This window comes from Triticum aestivum, chromosome 4A (genome assembly GCF_018294505.1).
Source record: "Triticum aestivum cultivar Chinese Spring chromosome 4A, IWGSC CS RefSeq v2.1, whole genome shotgun sequence".
Taxonomy (NCBI): Eukaryota; Viridiplantae; Streptophyta; class Magnoliopsida; order Poales; family Poaceae; genus Triticum; species Triticum aestivum.
The window spans coordinates 683948323-683967891 of NC_057803.1; the positions used below are offsets into that span (position 1 = coordinate 683948323).

Genomic DNA, 19569 nt, shown 5'->3' on the forward strand with positions numbered 1-19569 from the left:
ACACACACACACACGAGAAAAGCCATGTCCAAACTTTAAAGGGCATGGACGCATGTACAAGAAGTGATAACCCAACTTCAACAATGAGGTAATGTTAACGTTTATTTGAACCATTTTGTTGGCATATGGACAAGAGATGTGATATGAGCAATATCAAAACGTTGAAAGAAAGGATCAAGTTTTTGATTACCCCCGACAATTGATAACGGGATCACATCATTAGGAGAATGATGTGATGGACAAGACCCAATCCTAAGCATAGCTTAAAGATCGTGTAGTTCGTTTGCTATAGCTTTTCCGAATGTCAAGTATCATTTCCTTAGACCATGAGATTGTGCAACTCCCGAATACCGTAGGAGTGCTTTGGGTGTGCCAAACGCCACAATGTAACTGGGTGACTATAAAGGTACACTACAGGTATCTCCGAAAGTGTCTATTGGGTTGGCACGAATCGAGACTGGGATTTGTCACTCCGTATGACGGAGAGGTATCTCTGGGCCCACTCGGTAATGCATCATCATAATGAGCTCAATGTGACCAAGTGGTTGATCACGGGATCATGCATTACGGTACGAGTAAAGTGACTTGCCGGTAACGAGATTGAAAGAGGTATTGGGATACCGACGATCGAGTCTCGGGCAAGTAACGTACCGATTGACAAAGGGAATTGTATACGGATTGATTGAATCCTCGACATCGTGGTTCATCCGATGAGATCATCGAGGAGCATGTGGGAGCCAACATGGGTATCCAGATCCTGCTGTTGGTTATTGACCGGAGAGTCGTCTCGGTCATGTCTGCGTGTCTCCCGAACCCGTAGGGTCTACACACTTAAGGTTCGGTGACGCTAGGGTTGTTGAGATATTAGTATACGGTAACCCGAAAGTTGTTCGGAGTCCCGGATGAGATCCCGGACATCACGAGGAATTCTGGAATGGTCCGGAGGTGAAGATTTATATATAGGAAGTCAAGTTTCGACCATCGGGAAAGTTTCAGAGGTACTCGGTATTGTACCGGGACCACCGGAAGGGTCCCGGGGGTCCACCGGGTGGGGCCACCTATCCCAGAGGGCCCCATGGGCTGAAGTGGGAGGGGAACCAGCCCCTAGTGGGCTGGTGCGCCCCCCCTTGGGCCTCCCCCTGCGCCTAGGGTTGGAAACCCTAGGGGTGGGGGGCGCCCCACTTGGCTTGGGGGGCAAGCCACCCCCTTGGCCGCCGCCCCCCCTTGGAGATTGGATCTCCTAGGGCCGGCACCCCCCCTAGGGACCCTATATATAGTGGGGGGGAGGGAGGGCAGCCGCACCCTAGCCCCTGGCCTCTCCCTCTCCCTCCCGTGACACTCCTCCCTCTCCCTGTGCTTGGCGAAGCCCTGCCGAGATCACCGTTGCTTCCACCACCACGCCGTCGTGCTGCTGGATCTTCATCAACCTCTCCTTCCCCCTTGCTGGATCAAGTTGGAGGAGACGTCTTCCCAACCGTACGTGTGTTGAACACGGAGGTGTCGTCCGTTCGGCGCTAGGTCATCGGTGATTTGGATCACGACGAGTACGACTCCATCAACCCCGTTCTCTTGAACGCTTCCGCACGCGATCTATAAGGGTATGTAGATGCACTCCTTTCTCCCTCGTTGCTAGATGACTCCATAGATTGATCTTGGTGATGCGTAGAAAATTTTAAAATTCTGCTACGTTCCCCAACACCTAGCCCTTCCCTTGAGAAGAACTTTCCCCGACTCCTCATCCTTAAGACAAAATAATTTCGTGTAAAGTTCAAGAAAGAAATTATTGTGTGTGATTTGTGGATAGGATATTTTTTGGTTGCACAAGGAACATAAGAGAACATTTTAAGACGCGATGTTTAGCAAGATGAAGGAATCATAGAGTGACTAATATGCTTGATTTTCATATGTGGACGACTGATGCCATGAACTTGATCATTTGATGGTACTTGTTTCTGGTGGCCAACTTGTCGACCTCTCTAGTAATATGATATGTGGCACCACTGTCCATGTACCAGTTCGTGTCCACCTCGTAGGTGGAGGCAAATCCAACAACACTCTCTCCAGGATTGATTTACTCACGCTCAAAGCACTTCCAACAGTCCACTACTTATTCTCCATCCTCCTGACACAGTTGGCAATTAGAGACATTGAAGAAGCATACATTCAACCTATTAAAAGGATAGATATGTCCCTAGAGGGGGTTGAATAGGGAGAAATACAATTTTTAGTTAATTATCAGCAAGCTTAGGCTATGCGGAATATAAAGGTGTGCCTAAACAATTGTCACAGTGAGATAAATAGTCGTATATGATGAATGCAACAAGATATAGTGAATGCAATGCCAAGTGGCCAAAGAAACCACAAGTAAGGAGCTATGATTAGAGATAAGAAAAGACACATATACAAGGATGTATCCCGATGTTCACTTCCTTGGAAGGAAGTTAGTCATCATTGGAGGAATGAGTGTTATCATGAAGGCTCATCCTATTCTCCTTGATATATCATGACAAATACGATTATCAACCACTAGTGGTAGACCTTGAGTTGGACTCCAAACATTCAAAAAAAAATTGGGGGTAAATCACAAGTTGATTGCTCATGGAAGACTCCTACAACCTAGGAGTCCCTAACATGCAAGAGTAACAAGATCAAGGGGCAAATGCTCAACACTTCCTCAAATCACGAATTGCTTTGGGCAAAGAGACGTGACGACTGGATCTATGCTTCTGTGAAATCTCTCTCAAGAACTCTCACAAATTTCCAACTCCAAGGAACCTTCGATTTGGTGTGGGCATAATGAGAGGGAAATTTTCTCAAATCTAAGATTCTTTTTTGTTGGTCAACCCCTCCACGAAGTGGTGAAGGGGTATATATAGTGGGAAGAAAGCTAGAAAGGGTCCATCCGCTGTATAGTCCCACTACGTTGTGGCTGGAAAATTCGGCTTAGCCCGGATGGAAAGCCCTTCTAATGGTTTGTCCTATGGAACACCCAACTTCGAAATATGGCTTGTTTTATCTTGGCGCAATTAGCCGACAAAATGACTCATGAGTATTTTTTGGTCAGATGTTTTGGCTACTAGTATTGTGGAAAGGCAAGCCTTACAGTCCGACAGATTCTGTCCACATAGTACGACAACTGATAAATGTGTTCCTTCTGCTATGTTGACTCTGGGACTCGATTAGGCTTTTGGCATTGGAATTTTTGGATATGAATAGAATGTTGTGATGATAATGAGATGAGCAAATCTTTCGCCAACCCGTATGATGCCCTTTTGATAGTGCGGGATACCTATAACTCAAGAAAAAACGAAAAACTTTGTTTTTCTTTGTTGTCGCACATGTCTTGAGTCACTTAACATGGGGGGGGGGGGTTCTATGATCCTCACACGAAGTACTAACAGGACAAAAACAAAAACATGTGTATTACTTGGCAAACATATTAGTACCCAATAATTATACTGTCATCAATATCAAAATATGATTAAGGACATGATTGCACTTTCATCTACTTCTCTCACAGATTGATAAATCTTAAGTCATTCACTTAAGAAAAGTTGTTGGTGTCCTACAAACTTGCGTGCTTGGAGGCTCAACAAAGTCTACAAAATTAGAAATGTGTGTTAGACATCATACCCTGTGGCTAGATGCGTGTGAAGAGTTTGTATTTGACCATGTGAAGAAGAAGATTGTAAAGCATGCTACCCTTTCCAAGGCCGCCATGTGTGTTGAAATAGGTCACCGACCGACCATGTTTTTATAATCCGTGTACAGAGATGTATAGTGCTCCTAAATACTAACCACCAAGATAATTTTGTGTGTGAAAGAACTACCAAGAGATTAAGTGCCAATAGGTAGAGCGATATGAAGAAGTCTACCCTATATAATGTACACAATGATTACAACAAAACAAGCATCTAGAAAGTCTACCACAACCTATAACCTCTAGAAAAGTAACTTACATTAATCTGAAGGGACCAATTTCTTTACATGCCAAAATTGTAGCAGTGATAAATAAATATATTTTAATCAAATATAGACAAGGGCGAATCAAATTGGGCTCAAATGATGCTACCATGGACAACCATCCCTCTCCAATCTCCGAGATTATGGGAGAAATCAATTTAGTTCATGATTCAGCCACTATAATGGCAATCTATAAGATCTTTAGAAAACTTGTTATTTCAATTTGAGGGACCAATAGCTTTACATCCTAAAGTTGTGATAGTGAAGAAATGGAGTTTTTAAGACAAGTGCAGACGAGGGTAAAGCAAAGAGGGCCCAAACAACGCTAACAATGAACAACTATCTCTCCTTGGTCCATGCCCATGTCGACGACAGTCGCGAGACCAAGGAATTAGATGTGTTTTCGCGAAAAAAAATGAGTTAGACGTGACTTATTTAATTCTCATCTAGATGAGAGTTTGCTACATCCATTCCTTTATATCCTAATCTCTAAAAAGTATGTGATTTGAATTGGAAGAGACCAATTCCTTTACATACATCCTAAAATTGTAGTAAGTATAAACATTGTTTACATTGGTTGCCCGTCCCCCCAGCTAAACCAAATATAATCCCAAATTCAAAACTATGTGAAAAAGTAGTGTAGGTGTAGTAGTAAAGTGCAGACGACGACGAGGGTAAAGCAAAGAGGGCCCAAACAACGCTAACAATGAACAACTATCTCTGGATCATGGAAGGAAACAACTTTGTTCTTCGTCCATGTCAAAGACAGTGGCAACACCAATGAGTTAGATCCGACTTATTTAAATCTCATCTAGATGATCAATTCCTTTACATCCTTAATAATCTCTAAAAGAATGTGATTTGAATTTGAAGAGACCAATTCCTTTACATCCTAAAATTAAGTATAAACATTGTTTACATTGGTTCCTCGTCGCCCCCCAACTAAACCAAATATAACCCCAAATTCAAAACTATGTGAAAAAAGTAGCGTTGTAGTAGATTACATGAGCTAGGATATACGTATACAAAACATACACGTCGCTGAATCTTGGTCACGTCTCCGAGCCTCCGGTACGTGATAACACGTAATTAACTACAGGTAACCGGAGTCCGGCGACGTGCTAAACACCGGCTTGTCCTTGTCGACGACGGTGGCGACCACGGTGGCGCTGCTGCTCTTCCGGCGCGGCTTGGCCTCCGCGAGCATGGTCACCACGTCGCGCATGGTCGGCCTGTCCTTGGGGGACTTGGCCGTGCACAGCACCGCGATCCGCAGCACCAGCAGCATCTCCTCCCGGACGTGGTCGACGCGCCCCCCGACGCCGGCGTCGAGCAGCTCCTCCACGCCGGTGTTGGTGCGCAGCCGCTCCCTGATCCACCCGACGATGTCGATGTTGCTCTCGCCGTACTCCGGCTCGATGGGCCGCCGCCCCGTCAGCAGCTCCATGAGCACCACCCCGAAGCTGTAGATGTCGCTCTTCTGGTCCACCTTCAGCGTGTACCCGTACTCCGGCGCGATGTAGCCGTAGGAGCCGGCGACGACGGAGACGGTCTCGTTGGGCCGCGCCATGACGCGGGCCAGCCCGAAGTCGGCGATCTTGGCCTCCATGTTGGGGTCCAGGAGCACGTTGCTGGACTTGACGTCGCGGTGGATCACCGCCGGCCGGCAGTCGTGGTGCAGGTAGGCGAGCCCGGCGGCAACGCCTGCCGCCACGTTGTACCGGGACACCCAGTCCACCAGCTGCTTCCCCTTCCCTCGCCCGTGCAGCGCCTCCCACAGGCTGCCGTTCACCATGTACTCGTACAGCACCATCGTGTCGACGTCGTTGCTCACGTACCCCAGCATGCGCACCACGTTCCGGTGTCGGAGCCGGCCGAGGAGCTTTACCTCCGCGGCAAACTCGCCTCCGGCCGCCGACTCCACGTCCACCGTGCCCTCCTGATCGGGGCATCCCGCCGCGCGCCACAGCTTCTTCACAGCGACCACGGCGTGGTGGCGCGGCATCTCGGCGCGGTACACCACCCCCATGCCGCCCATGCCGACGATGTTGTCCTCCTTGATGCAGGCGAGTACCTCTGCGCTGGTGAAGCTCAGCCGCTGGAATGCCGTGAGTCGCCACGGCCACGAGCCGCTCCCGTCTTCGTCCACGTTATCGTCGCAGCATCCATGGACGTACCATCGCTGGTACAGCAGCTTTCCAAGGAAGACAACACCACATGCCAGGAGCGCGATCGAGATGCCAATCGCCCACCCGGCGGCGATGTGCTTTACGTGCGAACGCCGGAGGCCCGAGGCTTCCGACGACGAAGCTCGCAGAGCGTTGGCTGAGCACGCTGGCAGGACGCCGCCGCAGAGGCCCGGGTTCCCGGCAAGGTCGTCAGGGTTAATTGTCCTCAGCAGCCCCGTTGCCGGCACGGGACCGGTGAGGTTGTTGTACGCCACGCTGAGCATCTCGAGCGCCGGCGAGCTGCCGAAGTTGCTCGGTATCTCGCCGGAGAGGAAGTTGTTGGAGAGATCGAGGATGGACAATGTCGGCATCATGGCGACTGCCCCGGGGATTTGGCCGGTGAAGCGGTTGCCTCGAAGGCTCAGCGATACGAGCCGCTGGCACGACGCGAGGCTGGTGGGTATCGCGCCGGAAAGCCGGTTGCTCGATAGGTCGAGGGCGGAGAGTGACCGGCAATCGCCGAGCTCATCAGGCACACCCCCGATCAGCTCGTTGTCCGCGGCGGCGAACGTCTGCAGCGTCGGGATGGAGAGAATGTTCGATGGCAGCGCCGACTGCAGCTGGTTGTGCGAGAGGTCGATGAAGGAGAGCGACGTCGAGAGCGCCAGGTCTTCTGGGATCTCGCCGGAGAGCTCGTTGCCCGCGAGCTCCAGGCGCTGCAGATGCGGCAGCCGCCCGAGCCCTGCCGGCACTGTGCCGTTAAGCCGATTGTTGTGCGCGCGCACACGGACCAGCGACGAGCACTTGGTGAGGCTCGCCGGGATCGGGCCCGTGAAGACATTGTTGAACAATATCAGCTTGGTCAGGTTGCCGCTGTCGCAGAGGCCGGCGGGCACCGGCCCGGATAGCGCGTTTGTCGAGACGTCCAGCCACTGCAGAGGCTGCGCGGCACCGAGCGACGGCGGCAGAGGGCCGGTGAGGGAGTTGTTCCACAGCTCCAGCACCTCCAGCTTGGGGAGCTCGCCGACGCCCGCCGGGACGCCGCCCTTGAGCCGGTTGCACATGAGGTTGAGCAGCTGCAGGTTGGTGAGCTGCGCCAGCTCTGGCGGGATCGCGCCGGTGAGCGCGTTGTCGGAGAGGTCGAGCATGACGAGGGACGACAGGTGGCCAAGCTCCTTGGGTATCTTGCCGCCGATGTTGTTCTTGTAAAGGAACACCGTGTCGAGCTCCAGCAGCCGGCCGAGCTCAGGCGGGATGGGGCCTTCCAGGCCGCCGATCGCCATGTCAAGGTACTGGAGGTTCTTGAGCTTGCCAATGGCTGCCGGGATCGGGCCGGTGAACTCGTTGTAGCCGATGATGATCTGCTCCAATGCCGTGAGCTCGAATAGCTCAACCGGGAGAGCGCCGTTGAGGTTGTTGCCCGAGAGCCCCAAGAACTTGAGCTTCTGGAGCTTGCCGTAGCTCTTGGGGATCGTGCCGGAGAAGAAGCCGCCCCTGACGTCGAGCGTCTCGAGCTCGGTGGCATTGCCGATGTCGGCCGGGAGCGGGCCGACGAAGTTATTGCCCGACGCATTGAAGTTAGTCAGTGAGGCACACGCGCCGAGGCCAGCAGGGAACCGGCCGGTGAAGCCGTTGTCACTGACGTCGAACTCCCGGAGCGTCGGGATTGACACCAGCGCCACGGGCAGGTCGCCGACGAACGCGTTGCTCTGAAGGACGATCGAGGTGAGGGCGGTGAGGCCGAGGACGTCGTCCGGGATGGTGCCGCTCAGGTTCATGCCGGCGAGGTTGAGGCTGGTGACCGCGCCCCGGGCGCCGCAGCTCACGCCCTTCCAGCCGCAATGCGGCGCAGAGCCCCACCCGCGGAGCTCCCCCAGCGGGTCCACGAGCGAGGCCCTGATGGCCAGCAGCGCCGCGGCCTCGTCGCCGGCGGCATTGGACACCGCGACGCAGCACAGGAGCGACAAGGAGAAGGACAGGGAGAAGAAGAACCGCGCAGTGCTACTCAGCCCAGTAGCACTCGCCGCCATGCTCGGCTCTCCTCTGCTCCCCTTCTCCTCCTCCACTCCTTGGCGCCGCTCAGCTGGTCTCTGCGACGGATGATCACTTAGCTACGTCCTAGTTGCGGGCTTCCATTGATTGCCTTGGTTTGAAGCAATAGAGAAATGGAGGGAAACTCCCAGGAAAGTATATAAGCGAGTGTGTCTATGATTAGGATGGGATTAGGCCATTAGTTTAAGCGCCATGATAACGAATAATGTACTCCTTTTTTGACATGAATAATTTAGCATTACTTGGTAGCATAGCATTGGTGATGCTACCAGCTAGTGTGTGTTGGTGGGTGCATGTGTTGCAGTGTTAGGTATACACATGGCCAGTGATTAGTGAGCTCATTAGGTAGCTAGCACAAGAACAGCTCGGCATGAGAGTGTAAAGGTTGGGAGGCGGCATGGACATGGGCTGGAAAATGCTCTTGGAATTATTGGGGGATTGGGGAGACATGGCCCATGTGGTGAAGGGGAATGTGGGGAGAAGAAGGCTTTGGTTATTGGAGAGAGGATTTTGTCTTGATGGTTTAAACTAAGCTCAGCTGCAATCATTTCTTGACACACAGAACATGGCGGCCTAAGCCCTAAGATGGATGGGGTTGATTCCCTATTGATTTCTATGTGTTAATTAGTGTGGACAGACTTGTTTTTGCAGTTAAGAAAGGTTATTGTACTGAAGGGGAGATTATGGTAAATGCATATGGAATAATGGAAACACCTACTCCCTCCGTCCGGAAATACTTGTCATTGGAATGGATGTATCTAGATGTATTTTAGTTCTAGATACATCCATTTTCATCTATTTTGATGACAAGTATTTCCGGACGGAGGGAGTACTTGTCCTGCACTAGATGAACATACTGAATTTCCAGCAAATATGATTAGTGTTAAACATGACAGATGGCCTCCTTTTGCCATAAAGTTTGTTCTTAAAAGAGAAAGGGTTTTACAAGCTGAAAAGAAATCATGAACAATCTTGAGCTCATTAATGATTCAGTACAGTTTGGGACTGTTATGTTGAGTGTCATTCTGAACAATCTGAAGTTTACTAGAGTTGACATGCATGGTTAGCAACAGGATTACTTTAGTTGCCAGGTACTAAAAGAGAGGTTAGAGGAAGAGTAGCAAGCGTGCTGTTGGGGGGTCTTAAACAACGATTGGTTCTGAAACTAATCCAACCTTGCAGGTTACAAGGGAGCTTTTGTCAGTGATCCCTGACAGAGGCAAATCTACATGGACTGTAAGATTCTGTTCCAGGTTTGATAGATAGCTCATATTTTAGTGCCTAATACCAGGAGTAAAAAGTTACATAAGACTACTTTATCCCTCTGATTTCATTAGTCTTGACTCAGGAAGAATCTTATGCTTAGTGTCTGAACAATAATCCATTGTAAGCACTTAAGCAGTGCTTTACATTTTGAGTTAGTAAATGTGCCCTTTATCGAAGATGCTTCTGGATACTGAGAAGAAAATTCCTAATAAATGCACCATAGCAAAATAAAGAGCGGCCAACATTTACAAAGAACTCTGTTGGTCTGCTTCTGTTGGTATGTGATATTTGAACCGTTAAATTTCTTTTAGATTGCAGCACTGTTATCTTTTCCGTAAAAAGATAGGGATGTAAACAGTGAAGGAACATGCATATGGATTTTGTTGTTGGACATGACATTTTTATAGGGGTGGAAAAGCGTATACACAACTTGGCCAGGGCACATTATTCCCAACACATGGAAGCCATATTCTTCTCCTTGATTAAGATTCCTGATGACAATCATGCTTTATCTTCCTGTAGCTGCACATTGATGGTACGACATTGTCAAATGCAAGATAATACTTTTTTAAAGTAATGCACTGTTCATTTGGGAAACATTTTTTTTACATCGCTTGCTTTAGAAAAAAAAGGTGAGAACATCTACTTTAAAATGACTGAAGAAGAAGAAGAAGCACAATCTGCTGCAATTATGCCAAACAAAGTTCAGACTTCTGGGAAGCTTGATGAATATGAAGGGCGACTCGGGGAAACCTAGTCGCCGGCAGCCCGCCGCCCCTACTCTGCGTCGTTGTCGCCGGAGGGCCGACCGGAGAAGCCGCGCCGGGCCCTGGGATGGTGGCGGCGGGGCTGTTCCCCTTCCCTTGCCCACCTGCCCTCTGGCCCGCCACGCCCCCAGTTCCGTTCCTGGCGGCACCGGCAACCCACAGTGGGATGATGATCTTCCTGTAGCGCGCCGGCCGAGAATGTGGCTGCGTGCGAACCTTCTTCATCCTTCACCCACCTTGCAGGGGCTGCTTCGACCCTACGGCCAAGGACCCGCGCCCCCTTCCTGCGTCCATGGCCAGCTGATGTGGCTTCGGATCCGGCGCAGCCCAGGAGCTGCGCTATTTCCGGCTCCTATGGCTCGCTGACTCCTTGGCATCTCCGCACCCAACACCCTGCGGTGCCCTTGGTTGGCCGTCCATCCTGGTGCATCCTTGGGTCCGACTCGCTCTGGGAGCTGCGTCCCCTTCCAGCTCCTTTAGCCCATTGGTGCCCCTGCTGCTCCGGTCCTAGTGGCCTGGATCTGCGCTCCCTTCCAGATCCCGGCTTGTTCGGGGCTCCGGTCACCGTCGCATTGACATTGCATCCCATTTCGCTCAGCCACGCAACCTTGTCCTCCTCCAAAGCTCGCACGTCCGACGATGACCGGTGCCTTCTTTGGCATTGGACGTGGCTCTCCTTCATGTAGTCGCAGTTCCAGCCTATGCTTGACTTCCTCTTCTCTGACTTGTGCTTCGACGGCATGGGATTGCTCAGAATTTGGCTGGGAAGAAATCCCTGCATCTTGTGCTGGCAGCGGCGACACTCGTGGGTGTCATTCTCTTCTTGGAGGCGCTGTTTTGGCCATTATCTCTGCCCCTCTTCGAGCATCAGGGGAAACCCTAGGTCCGGTTTTCCGGATCGGACGACGACGGTGTCTTGGTGTCGTTCTCCTTCGTGAAGGCGTTGTCTTGTTTGCTCGCGGCGTCCTTGATGCTGTCTTTGGAGATGTCGGTCGTCTAGTTGTTGGTTGGATTGCTTCTTCGGTTGGAGAGTTTAGCTGTGTTTTTTTATGTTTGGGTCGAGTTTCTCATGTCTCTGTGTTTCGTGCACCATGTTCACGCCTCTTGCGTCCGTGTCATGTGTTGTACCATCTTCTGTACCCATTCTTTTTTTTTTGCGGTGCCTTCTATCAATGAAATGATACGCAAGTTTTGCATATTCGCGAAAAAAAGTGAATGTGTACATCCTCCCGTACCCGCACAGGAATCACTTCCTCAGACTTAAGATCATTAATTATAACTCCTAGAAATGCCAGTCATAACTCATAACTACTTTTAATATAAGAGCGTTTAGATCACTACTTTACGGAGGGAATACATAATAATCATCATCAAATAGATATGCTTCCTTTTGCCTGTGTGTATAGATCGTCTAGGGCAGCTAATAATCATCTCTCTTCTTCTTCTTTTTTGCGGGGGAGCTAATAATCATCTCAACTGTGTGTACACATTCATTGGCAGGTTCTTACATATATGTTCCACAATCTTTATGATGATACGCAACAATCCTGTTTGGTTTATATGGTTCATGTCACTGGATGATCTGTCCTGGAAAGTTCCCACTCTTGGAAGCTGTCATGACCAAGCACTGGGTGTAATTAAATTACTTTTTTTGCGGGTGTAATTAAATTACTGGTTGGTAGTGACGAGGCAAAGCTACTAAGCTAGCCCCCAAACAAGTCCAGGAACGTCAATCAACACCATCTCCTCTACCTTTCTTTTGTACAAACTTGAAAACTCACAGCATCGAGCAATCCAAACAGACAAAACTAATCACTGCATCATGCAGAGGCCAGGAGCGTTCCTTTTACTTCTTGAAAATCTCCTCCACACCGTCACAGTTGGTCACAGAGTTCTCCTTTCAGTCTGTGAGAGAAGTACGTAGCTATTTGTTTCAGTGGCAATACTATCCTGTGGCTCAGGGGAACATCCAGGTTATAAACAACCTGAAAAGTACAGGCAGCAACAGGACCCTTGTCCTCCCACCTTGTAAAAAGTCAGCCCAACCGACTCAACTGTTTCTACCATTATTTATCAAGTGTCCTTTTCTTATGTAAGAAATTAAAAAAAGGGGTGTACTGTACTGCCCTAATAGAAAACTAGTCCTCTCTATGTGTGTAGCTCAATGGCACAACAAATAGCATGATCCCCAGCGTAGCTCCAATCACTCGACCTGGGGAGGCTGGGCCCCTTTCTTCAGAACCTTCTCATGTTAGAGTTGGAGATGGGCGACGAATTATTGGGCCCACCGGGTTGGCATACTACGTGATACGCCGATGGATCCCCTGCACATGCCTGCCATGTTGCAGCATTTGCACTGCCAAATGTTAGTGGATCATAATACAGCGCGTTGTGCTTAGTAGAGAAGATAATTCGGTGGGGAGATAGTGTGTCATGTTGCATTTGATTTTGCAGTGCCCGCCTTAAGTTAGGTAAAATTCAGTGCATTTTTTTTTTAAAACGAAGGCAAAAGATTTGCCTCATCCATTAAATAAGAGGAGAATAGAGTTTAGAGTTTTTACAAGCGCCCTTGCAACGCGGCATGGCAATTACTCTCGTACAACAAAACACCCTAGTTTCTTAGCACCTGCCGTAACCCATAATTTTGCCTCAAGCATGATATTTTGGCTGTTACAGATAGAGAAAAGGTGTGGTATGCGCGATAGCTCGAGTCGATGGTTAGTGATAAATATAGAGAAATTTTATAATAAATTCAGAATAAATGCGGGCATCAGAACTTAAACCCTGGTGGGTTATGATACCACTATCTTTCTAACCATACAATCACATGTTGGTTTCACGCTCTTTTCTCTTTTAGTTGATCATGCATTGTTTTATTTTCTTTCTGTTTTTCCTTTGCAGCCTTTGTATCGAACATTTTCTTTGGGGTGACCTTAGTATCAGACATTGTGATTTTTTTAAGAAAATTTGGTGGGGGAGCTCTCTTTATTAAAAAAAATCAGGCCAAACCGCCTCGAAAGTGCCATTTTCGGCCATCTACCCTTTTTTGTTATAGAATCTAGATAGAACATAGGACAAATTGGATAAATTCACACTGTTTATTTAGCTTAGGCAGACGGGGGCTGGCTCAGGTGGGGTGGCAAAATGTTTTCTCCGGCTCAACGGTACGAAGAAGGGGCAGACCGGCAGACGGAGGAGGCAAGAAGGTGGCCATGCATGCATGCGTCCCACCCAACCGCAATCATGCATGCATTGCAGAGGGGAGGACGCGTCCACACCAACTGCAACTGCATGCGGTGCGATTAGCTGCCTCGATCGCTTCCAAGTTCCAACTCGGTTGCCGCCCACATGACGCACACATGGCCTCGCTGCCTAGCAAGCCACCGTTTCAAACCGAGAGAAATCCTAATACTATATGATCTATAAAAATGACCAAGGCCTTATGTAGTACTCCCTCTATTCGAAATTACTTGTCTCAGAAATAGATGTATCTAAAACTAAAATATATCTAGATACATCAATTTCTGCGACAAGTAATTCCGAATGAAGGGAGTACTTGCTTCTCTTCTCTTTGATCTCCGCTTTGTTAATTGGTGGCCATGTGGAGTGAAGTATGCGTGCATGCATGCATGCAGCTTCCGAAAGAAATTCTTTCAGCCAGGAATTATTTGGGCATTCTGTGGCACTTCTTGACAGATAATAGATGTAGTATGTAGTACACGCGCTTTTTTCGTATATATTCTCGTTTGATTATTGGAGAGAAGGGGCCAGTAGCACAAATCAAGGATACATACGTGATACGTTGGTGTACGTACGTACTCCTGGCACCACCAACAGCCTACCTGCATGTGCTGCATTACTTGGCGCGTTGTTCAAATATTTTGAGTGTGTGCCTGACTAGAGAGATCGGACGCTTTTGCAGTTGGGTGCAATCTCTTGTTTTGTTTGGCTCGTTGGTGTATCAGGTTGGTTCAGAAGAATATTTATGTTTTTTTAACATCAGTACAGACTTAAGCGCTCATACATACGCGCATATATTCACCTCTATGAGCGCACACACGCACACCCCATCTCTATGAGCATCTCCAAAAGACTGAGCCGACATGTCATCTTAAAATTTATGAAGTCGCCGTAAGTGTCTCGTCATCGACGGGAACGTCTCCTTCCACTAAAAATGCATCGCCAAAAATTCTGAAATAAATCAAGAAATAATGCGAGCTTCAGGACTTGAACTCTGGTTGATTGAAGATAAGTGGTGAAATTAATGGTTACCTAGCTGGACGTGCACTTGGGCGTTGCATGCCCAATTGCGTTGGTAATTGTGTGCTTTGCTGCGCCCAGAATATCATGTTTTTTCAGTAATTTGTGGTAGCCGTACAAAGAGCAATTTTGACCAATTTCTCATGAACGTGACACATAGCCAATCGTATGAGCACCCGTCAGTTCCAAAGCAACCAAACATATAAGAGCTATAACATCAAGAAGTATGTAATTAGCGAATCAACCTGTGGTTGGATGGTTAGAAGGACAATGGTATCCCTACCCCACCAGAGTTAAGTCCTATACTTGACATTGATGCTTGCATTATTTCTGAATTTATTGCAGGCTTACGGCGATATTCGTTCAGTGGGAGAAGACTTTTCCATCGACTGTGAGACGCCTGTAATGACTTTGTAAAATCTCAAGGTGTTATGCTAGCTCGGTTTTTTGGAGGTGCTCATGAGGATAGAGTGTACGTTTTAGGATTGATGATTGCCTTGAAAATACCTACCCAAAGAGCATGTGCTGAAACAATTTTCTTTGCCTTACCATGAAAAAGCATAGTTAGGTCATCTGGTTAATTACAAAAAATTATCAAACTCACCTCCCATAGCAATCAACAAAACATGGTGCCCTGTTAAAGCAAAACAATCATCATTTCTCATTAATTTGCACACCTTTTATGCAAGAATCTAGAATCTACAGAGACCAGAAAAGATACCTTGCATGGTGCACCTCCTGTAGATTGTATAAAATGGGACATTGAGATCGGTGGTAATGAGATAGTAGTGTGTCATCCTCATATCGTTAAAGTGTAGTGGTATGATCTCCCAAAATGTAAATCTGGTTTATTAGCATGAATCAGTTAGTGCTTAATCAAGATGGGATAAATTAATGCCTATTTTGTTTTCTTCTAGGCTTGTTCGGGTTTAAATAAAAATAGGTACCTTTGTTTACGTTTATGTGAAAAGTATCCCAATTACCTCTATCAATCGGAAACTCCACATACATATATATTCTATTTAGTAAAAGAGAAGCTAGTTATGTATGCACTAACTGACAATGGTTCATAAATATATCGAAATCCATTAAATTTGTGCATAAATTATCAGAGATATGTCAAAGTTATGTAAATCATGGCTTGAAGAGAACCATATACCGTAAAACTTCAGAGGTATGTAAATCATTTCTTGAATATTAAATATGAACTAGAAATACTTGATAGTGTATATATAATCCAAGGCATAGAGGAGAGGAGGCAGTGACAAGGCTTACCAACATTATATCCTCCGTGGTTACCTGAAAGTTCAGGAATTGATATCTAGAATTATTGTTGAGAAAAAATGGGTCAATGACCATCACCAACGGAACAAAGAACTCCAATGGCAATAGTCAACACCATCATAACAAAGGATCTAGATTCGTTCTTCAACCACACTTATGATTGGTTACTCCAGAACCAAATCTATGAAACATGGGGAAAACTCATATGGCCAGAGGAAAGCAAGTTATGGAGCTCCCTATGAACTATCCACGAGGTCCTACGGGCTACATCTGTACATGGAAGGACTTTCATTATAATGTAATGGACCACCGACGATTGAGAATACACATGCCAATGACGATCCCATCGAAGAGGTGTTTCTAGGAAGATAAGGGAGCATGAGAGGGGGGGGGGGGTCTGCTCGTGGGGAGCATTGCCCTCCTCCTTCTGTGCAACCATGCCATTGCCAACGACTAAATCGGGACAGTGATTTAGTAGCCACGCCTCACCGTGTTACAACACCCACTGCCGCCCCCATCAGTAATGGCACCGAAGGTGGAGAGGGAGTTGAAGAGGCATGGGAGGCCTCATGGAGTGGCTCCATGGAGGTCTAACGAGCAGCAAGAGGTGACATCGGTTACCATTGGACCACCATGCTGGCCAATTGAGATGCAGGTAGGGCTTGATGCCGAGGCATGTGTCGGGACAGAAGGTAGAGGGATTAGCAGTCAACCGATAGAGGAGAGCAAGGCAGGGCCGAGCCGGTGAATAACAACGCCAAATAGTTTTGAGGCGGCCGGAATCGCAAACGACAATGGCTATTTCACGCGAGAGAGAAATGGAGGTCACTAGCGATCATGCGACTATGTGTTTGTTTAGGAGAGAGAGAGAGAGAGACAGAGAGAGAGAGATATTTTCACATGATACATGCAACCCATACAAACCCAGAACAAACAATCAACAAACTAGTGACCAAAGGTCGCAGAGACCTTCTAGCGAGTACTTCAAGCGTTGGGAAGCCAAACGAGCGCTCATACGTGCCCCACGTGGGTCGGCCCAACGACACGAGCAGCTCACTCACCCCCTCCATTGATCGTTGAATTTCTCTAAAAAAAGTTCACAGACTTGATAAAATTCACAAATTTGGAATATAGTCATGAAATTTTAAAAAACATGAATTTAAATTTGTTTTCATGATTTTGAAAACATGAATTATAAACATTCACACATTTGTAAACTTTTCATGAATTTTAAAAAGTTTGTGGATATGAAAAAAAATCATGAATTTGAAAAGGATCACTCTTTATGATTCTTCTTAAAAAACCACGAGTTTGAAAAAATATGTTCTGGATAAACCATGAGAAAACCACCCTAGAAAAAGCTTGTGGAGTCGTCCTTCATAAAGTTCACAAAACAGCTGGAAAAAACCATACATGGACCAGACCTATAGTTAGGCAAATCCTATATGACGCCTTAAGCCCCAAATTTAGAATATTTAGCAAACCGGCGCGCACTCTCCACTCCACTAGTTCCTATATTGGCCGGCCCAATTAGTTTTCTCTTTTCTCTTTTCTCTTTTCTCTTTTTCTTTTTATTTTCAATTTTCCTTTTTCCTTTTTATTTTCTCATTTTATATGATTCTTACAAATGCATGGAATTTTCCAAATACGATGACCCTTTTTCAAATTTGTGAATGTTTTTTTAAATCCATGAACTTTTCTCGAAATTGACGATTTTTTTTCTAAATTCTTGATCTTTTTTCAAAATTGATGAACTTTTTAAAATTTTGTGAACTTATTTTTAAAATCGATGAACTTTTATCAGATTTGTGAACTTTCTTTTGAGAAATTGAGTAGGTTTTCTCAATTTTATTCATTTTTCCGAAAATTCAACGATCAACCCTTTTGACTTGTCAACCAGTCAATGGTTGACGGGTTGAACTAGGTGACCGAGGGCGAGCGAGCGAGGCTTTTTTGGTGAGCCGGTAAACTGCTCTTTTGATGTTAGCTGCGCCGGCCGATAGGTCATGCGCGTGGACGTTAGCTGAGGTTGCTGGCGCCACAAACGCCATATAGGAGTTTCCGCATGATGTTCATGAAATCATTAATTGAGGAATACTTTTTTCAAAGATCACTCATACCTTCTCATATTGTGACAAGTGGCGCATAATGCGTCACTTGTCGCAACGTGTGAGTTTTTCTTTTTTTCGTAGATTCGTTTATTCAAAACATTTTATCTCTTAAACATTATGTTCAAATCTCGAATTATTTTCGCCGTTGGATTCCTCGCATTGAGATCTTCAAAACTAGATCCTATATTCTTTTGACAAACTTTTTTTCACTAAAAAAACTAGAGGGAAAAACTGAACCGGGAGCACGGTTTTCCCCTTTCCGAAAGATGCACGTCCGTGCTTCTCGCGAAAGCACAATCGTGTCTCTCGCGGAAGCAAATCCCGCCTCTCACGGAAGGAAAAACAGAAAATGTTTTTTTCGTTTCCGAAAGACACAGTCGTGCCTCTCGCGAAAGCACAACAATGCCTCTTGCAGAAGGAAAACCGTACCTCTCGCGAAAGAAAAAAAACTTAGAAAACACTTTTTTGGTTTCCGAGAGGCACCGCCTCTCACGGAAGAAAAAAACAAAAAACATGTTTTTTCCGTTTGTAAGAGACACGGCCGAGCCTCTCGCGAAAGCACAACCGTGCCTCTCACGAAAATAAAACCGTGCTTCTCACGGTAGGTAAAAAAGAACAGAAAACACATATTTCCCTTTCTGGCTGTGCCTCTCATGAAAACAAAACCGTGCCTCTCGCGGAAGCAAACCGTGCTTTTCGCGAAAGAAAAAAAACACGTTTTACGCGCAAATTTTTATTTTTGATATTATTTTTTGCTCCAAAAGCTAAGAAAGACCGATAGAAAACAAAAAGTTGAAAAACCCGGAAAAAACTGTTTAAAAAGCAACAAACGTGTGGTAGAAAATAAAAAAAATTCGGAGTGAGCGCCGAGAGCGCGACATGTGACGGCGGCTTGCGAGGCTCCCAAAGGAGCGCTCGTCAACTAGTTGCTCCCATGAATCCATGGTGCGGATGAGCAAAAAAGAAAATAGATAACTGGGCTGAGCACAAAGTCCAACGAAGGGTGTGCTCCATGTTGCTGCACAAATACACGTAGATTAAGGCGCTTATGGTGAGGGAAGTCGCGTGTCAATCTGGCCCAAGCGTGGGAGGCCACAACCTTGTTTTTTTTTTGCTTTTGCTTATACTTCCAATTATTCTAAATAAATATATTATAAGAAAAACTTTAGATAAGTTTGAAAAAAATGTTAACCAAGCATTTGAGATATGTTAAATGTCTACAGAGAAAATGTTTCTCATGTATACAAAAGAATATACAACATGTCTGAAAAAGGGTGATCACGTATTTAAAATATATTTAATCAAGAATATGAAAACAATGTTAAATAAGAGTTGAAAAATGTTAAATGTGTATGGAGAAAAAGGTTAACCATGTATTAAAAAAAATTAGTCTTGTATTTGAAAAATATTATCAAACATTTGAAAAATGTTAATGTTTATTGAAAGAATTTGACCATGTATTCAAAAACTTTTAATATTGTATTTAAAAATGTTAATCAAGCATTTGAAAAATGTTAAATGTGTATAGAAAAAATGTGACCATATATTAAAAAATATTAATCTTGTATTTTAAAAAATAAATTTGTATTATAAAAATGTATTAGATATATACCGGAAATGTGCAATGTGTATAGAAAAAAGTAGATATAAAATATAACTTTTCAAAAACGTTAATCATGTATTTCAAAATGCTAAACG

General features: G+C 46.2%; 1 protein-coding gene across 1 annotated transcript; it reads right to left on the bottom strand.

The window, feature by feature from the left end:
* Positions 1–4861: 4861 nt before the first annotated feature.
* Positions 4862–8262, bottom strand: LOC123088125 (MDIS1-interacting receptor like kinase 1-like). Its single transcript, XM_044510287.1, has one exon. It carries the CDS (start codon positions 8159–8161, stop codon positions 5057–5059), a length of 3105 nt encoding a protein of 1034 aa, XP_044366222.1. The 5' UTR covers positions 8162–8262; the 3' UTR covers positions 4862–5056.
* Positions 8263–19569: the final 11307 nt, after the last annotated feature.

Bases quoted from the DNA above. Each gene is read 5' to 3' on its own strand.
- LOC123088125 (XM_044510287.1), bottom strand. From the start codon at position 8,161: ATGGCGGCGAGTGCTACTGGGCTGAGTAGCACTGCGCGGTTCTTCTTC.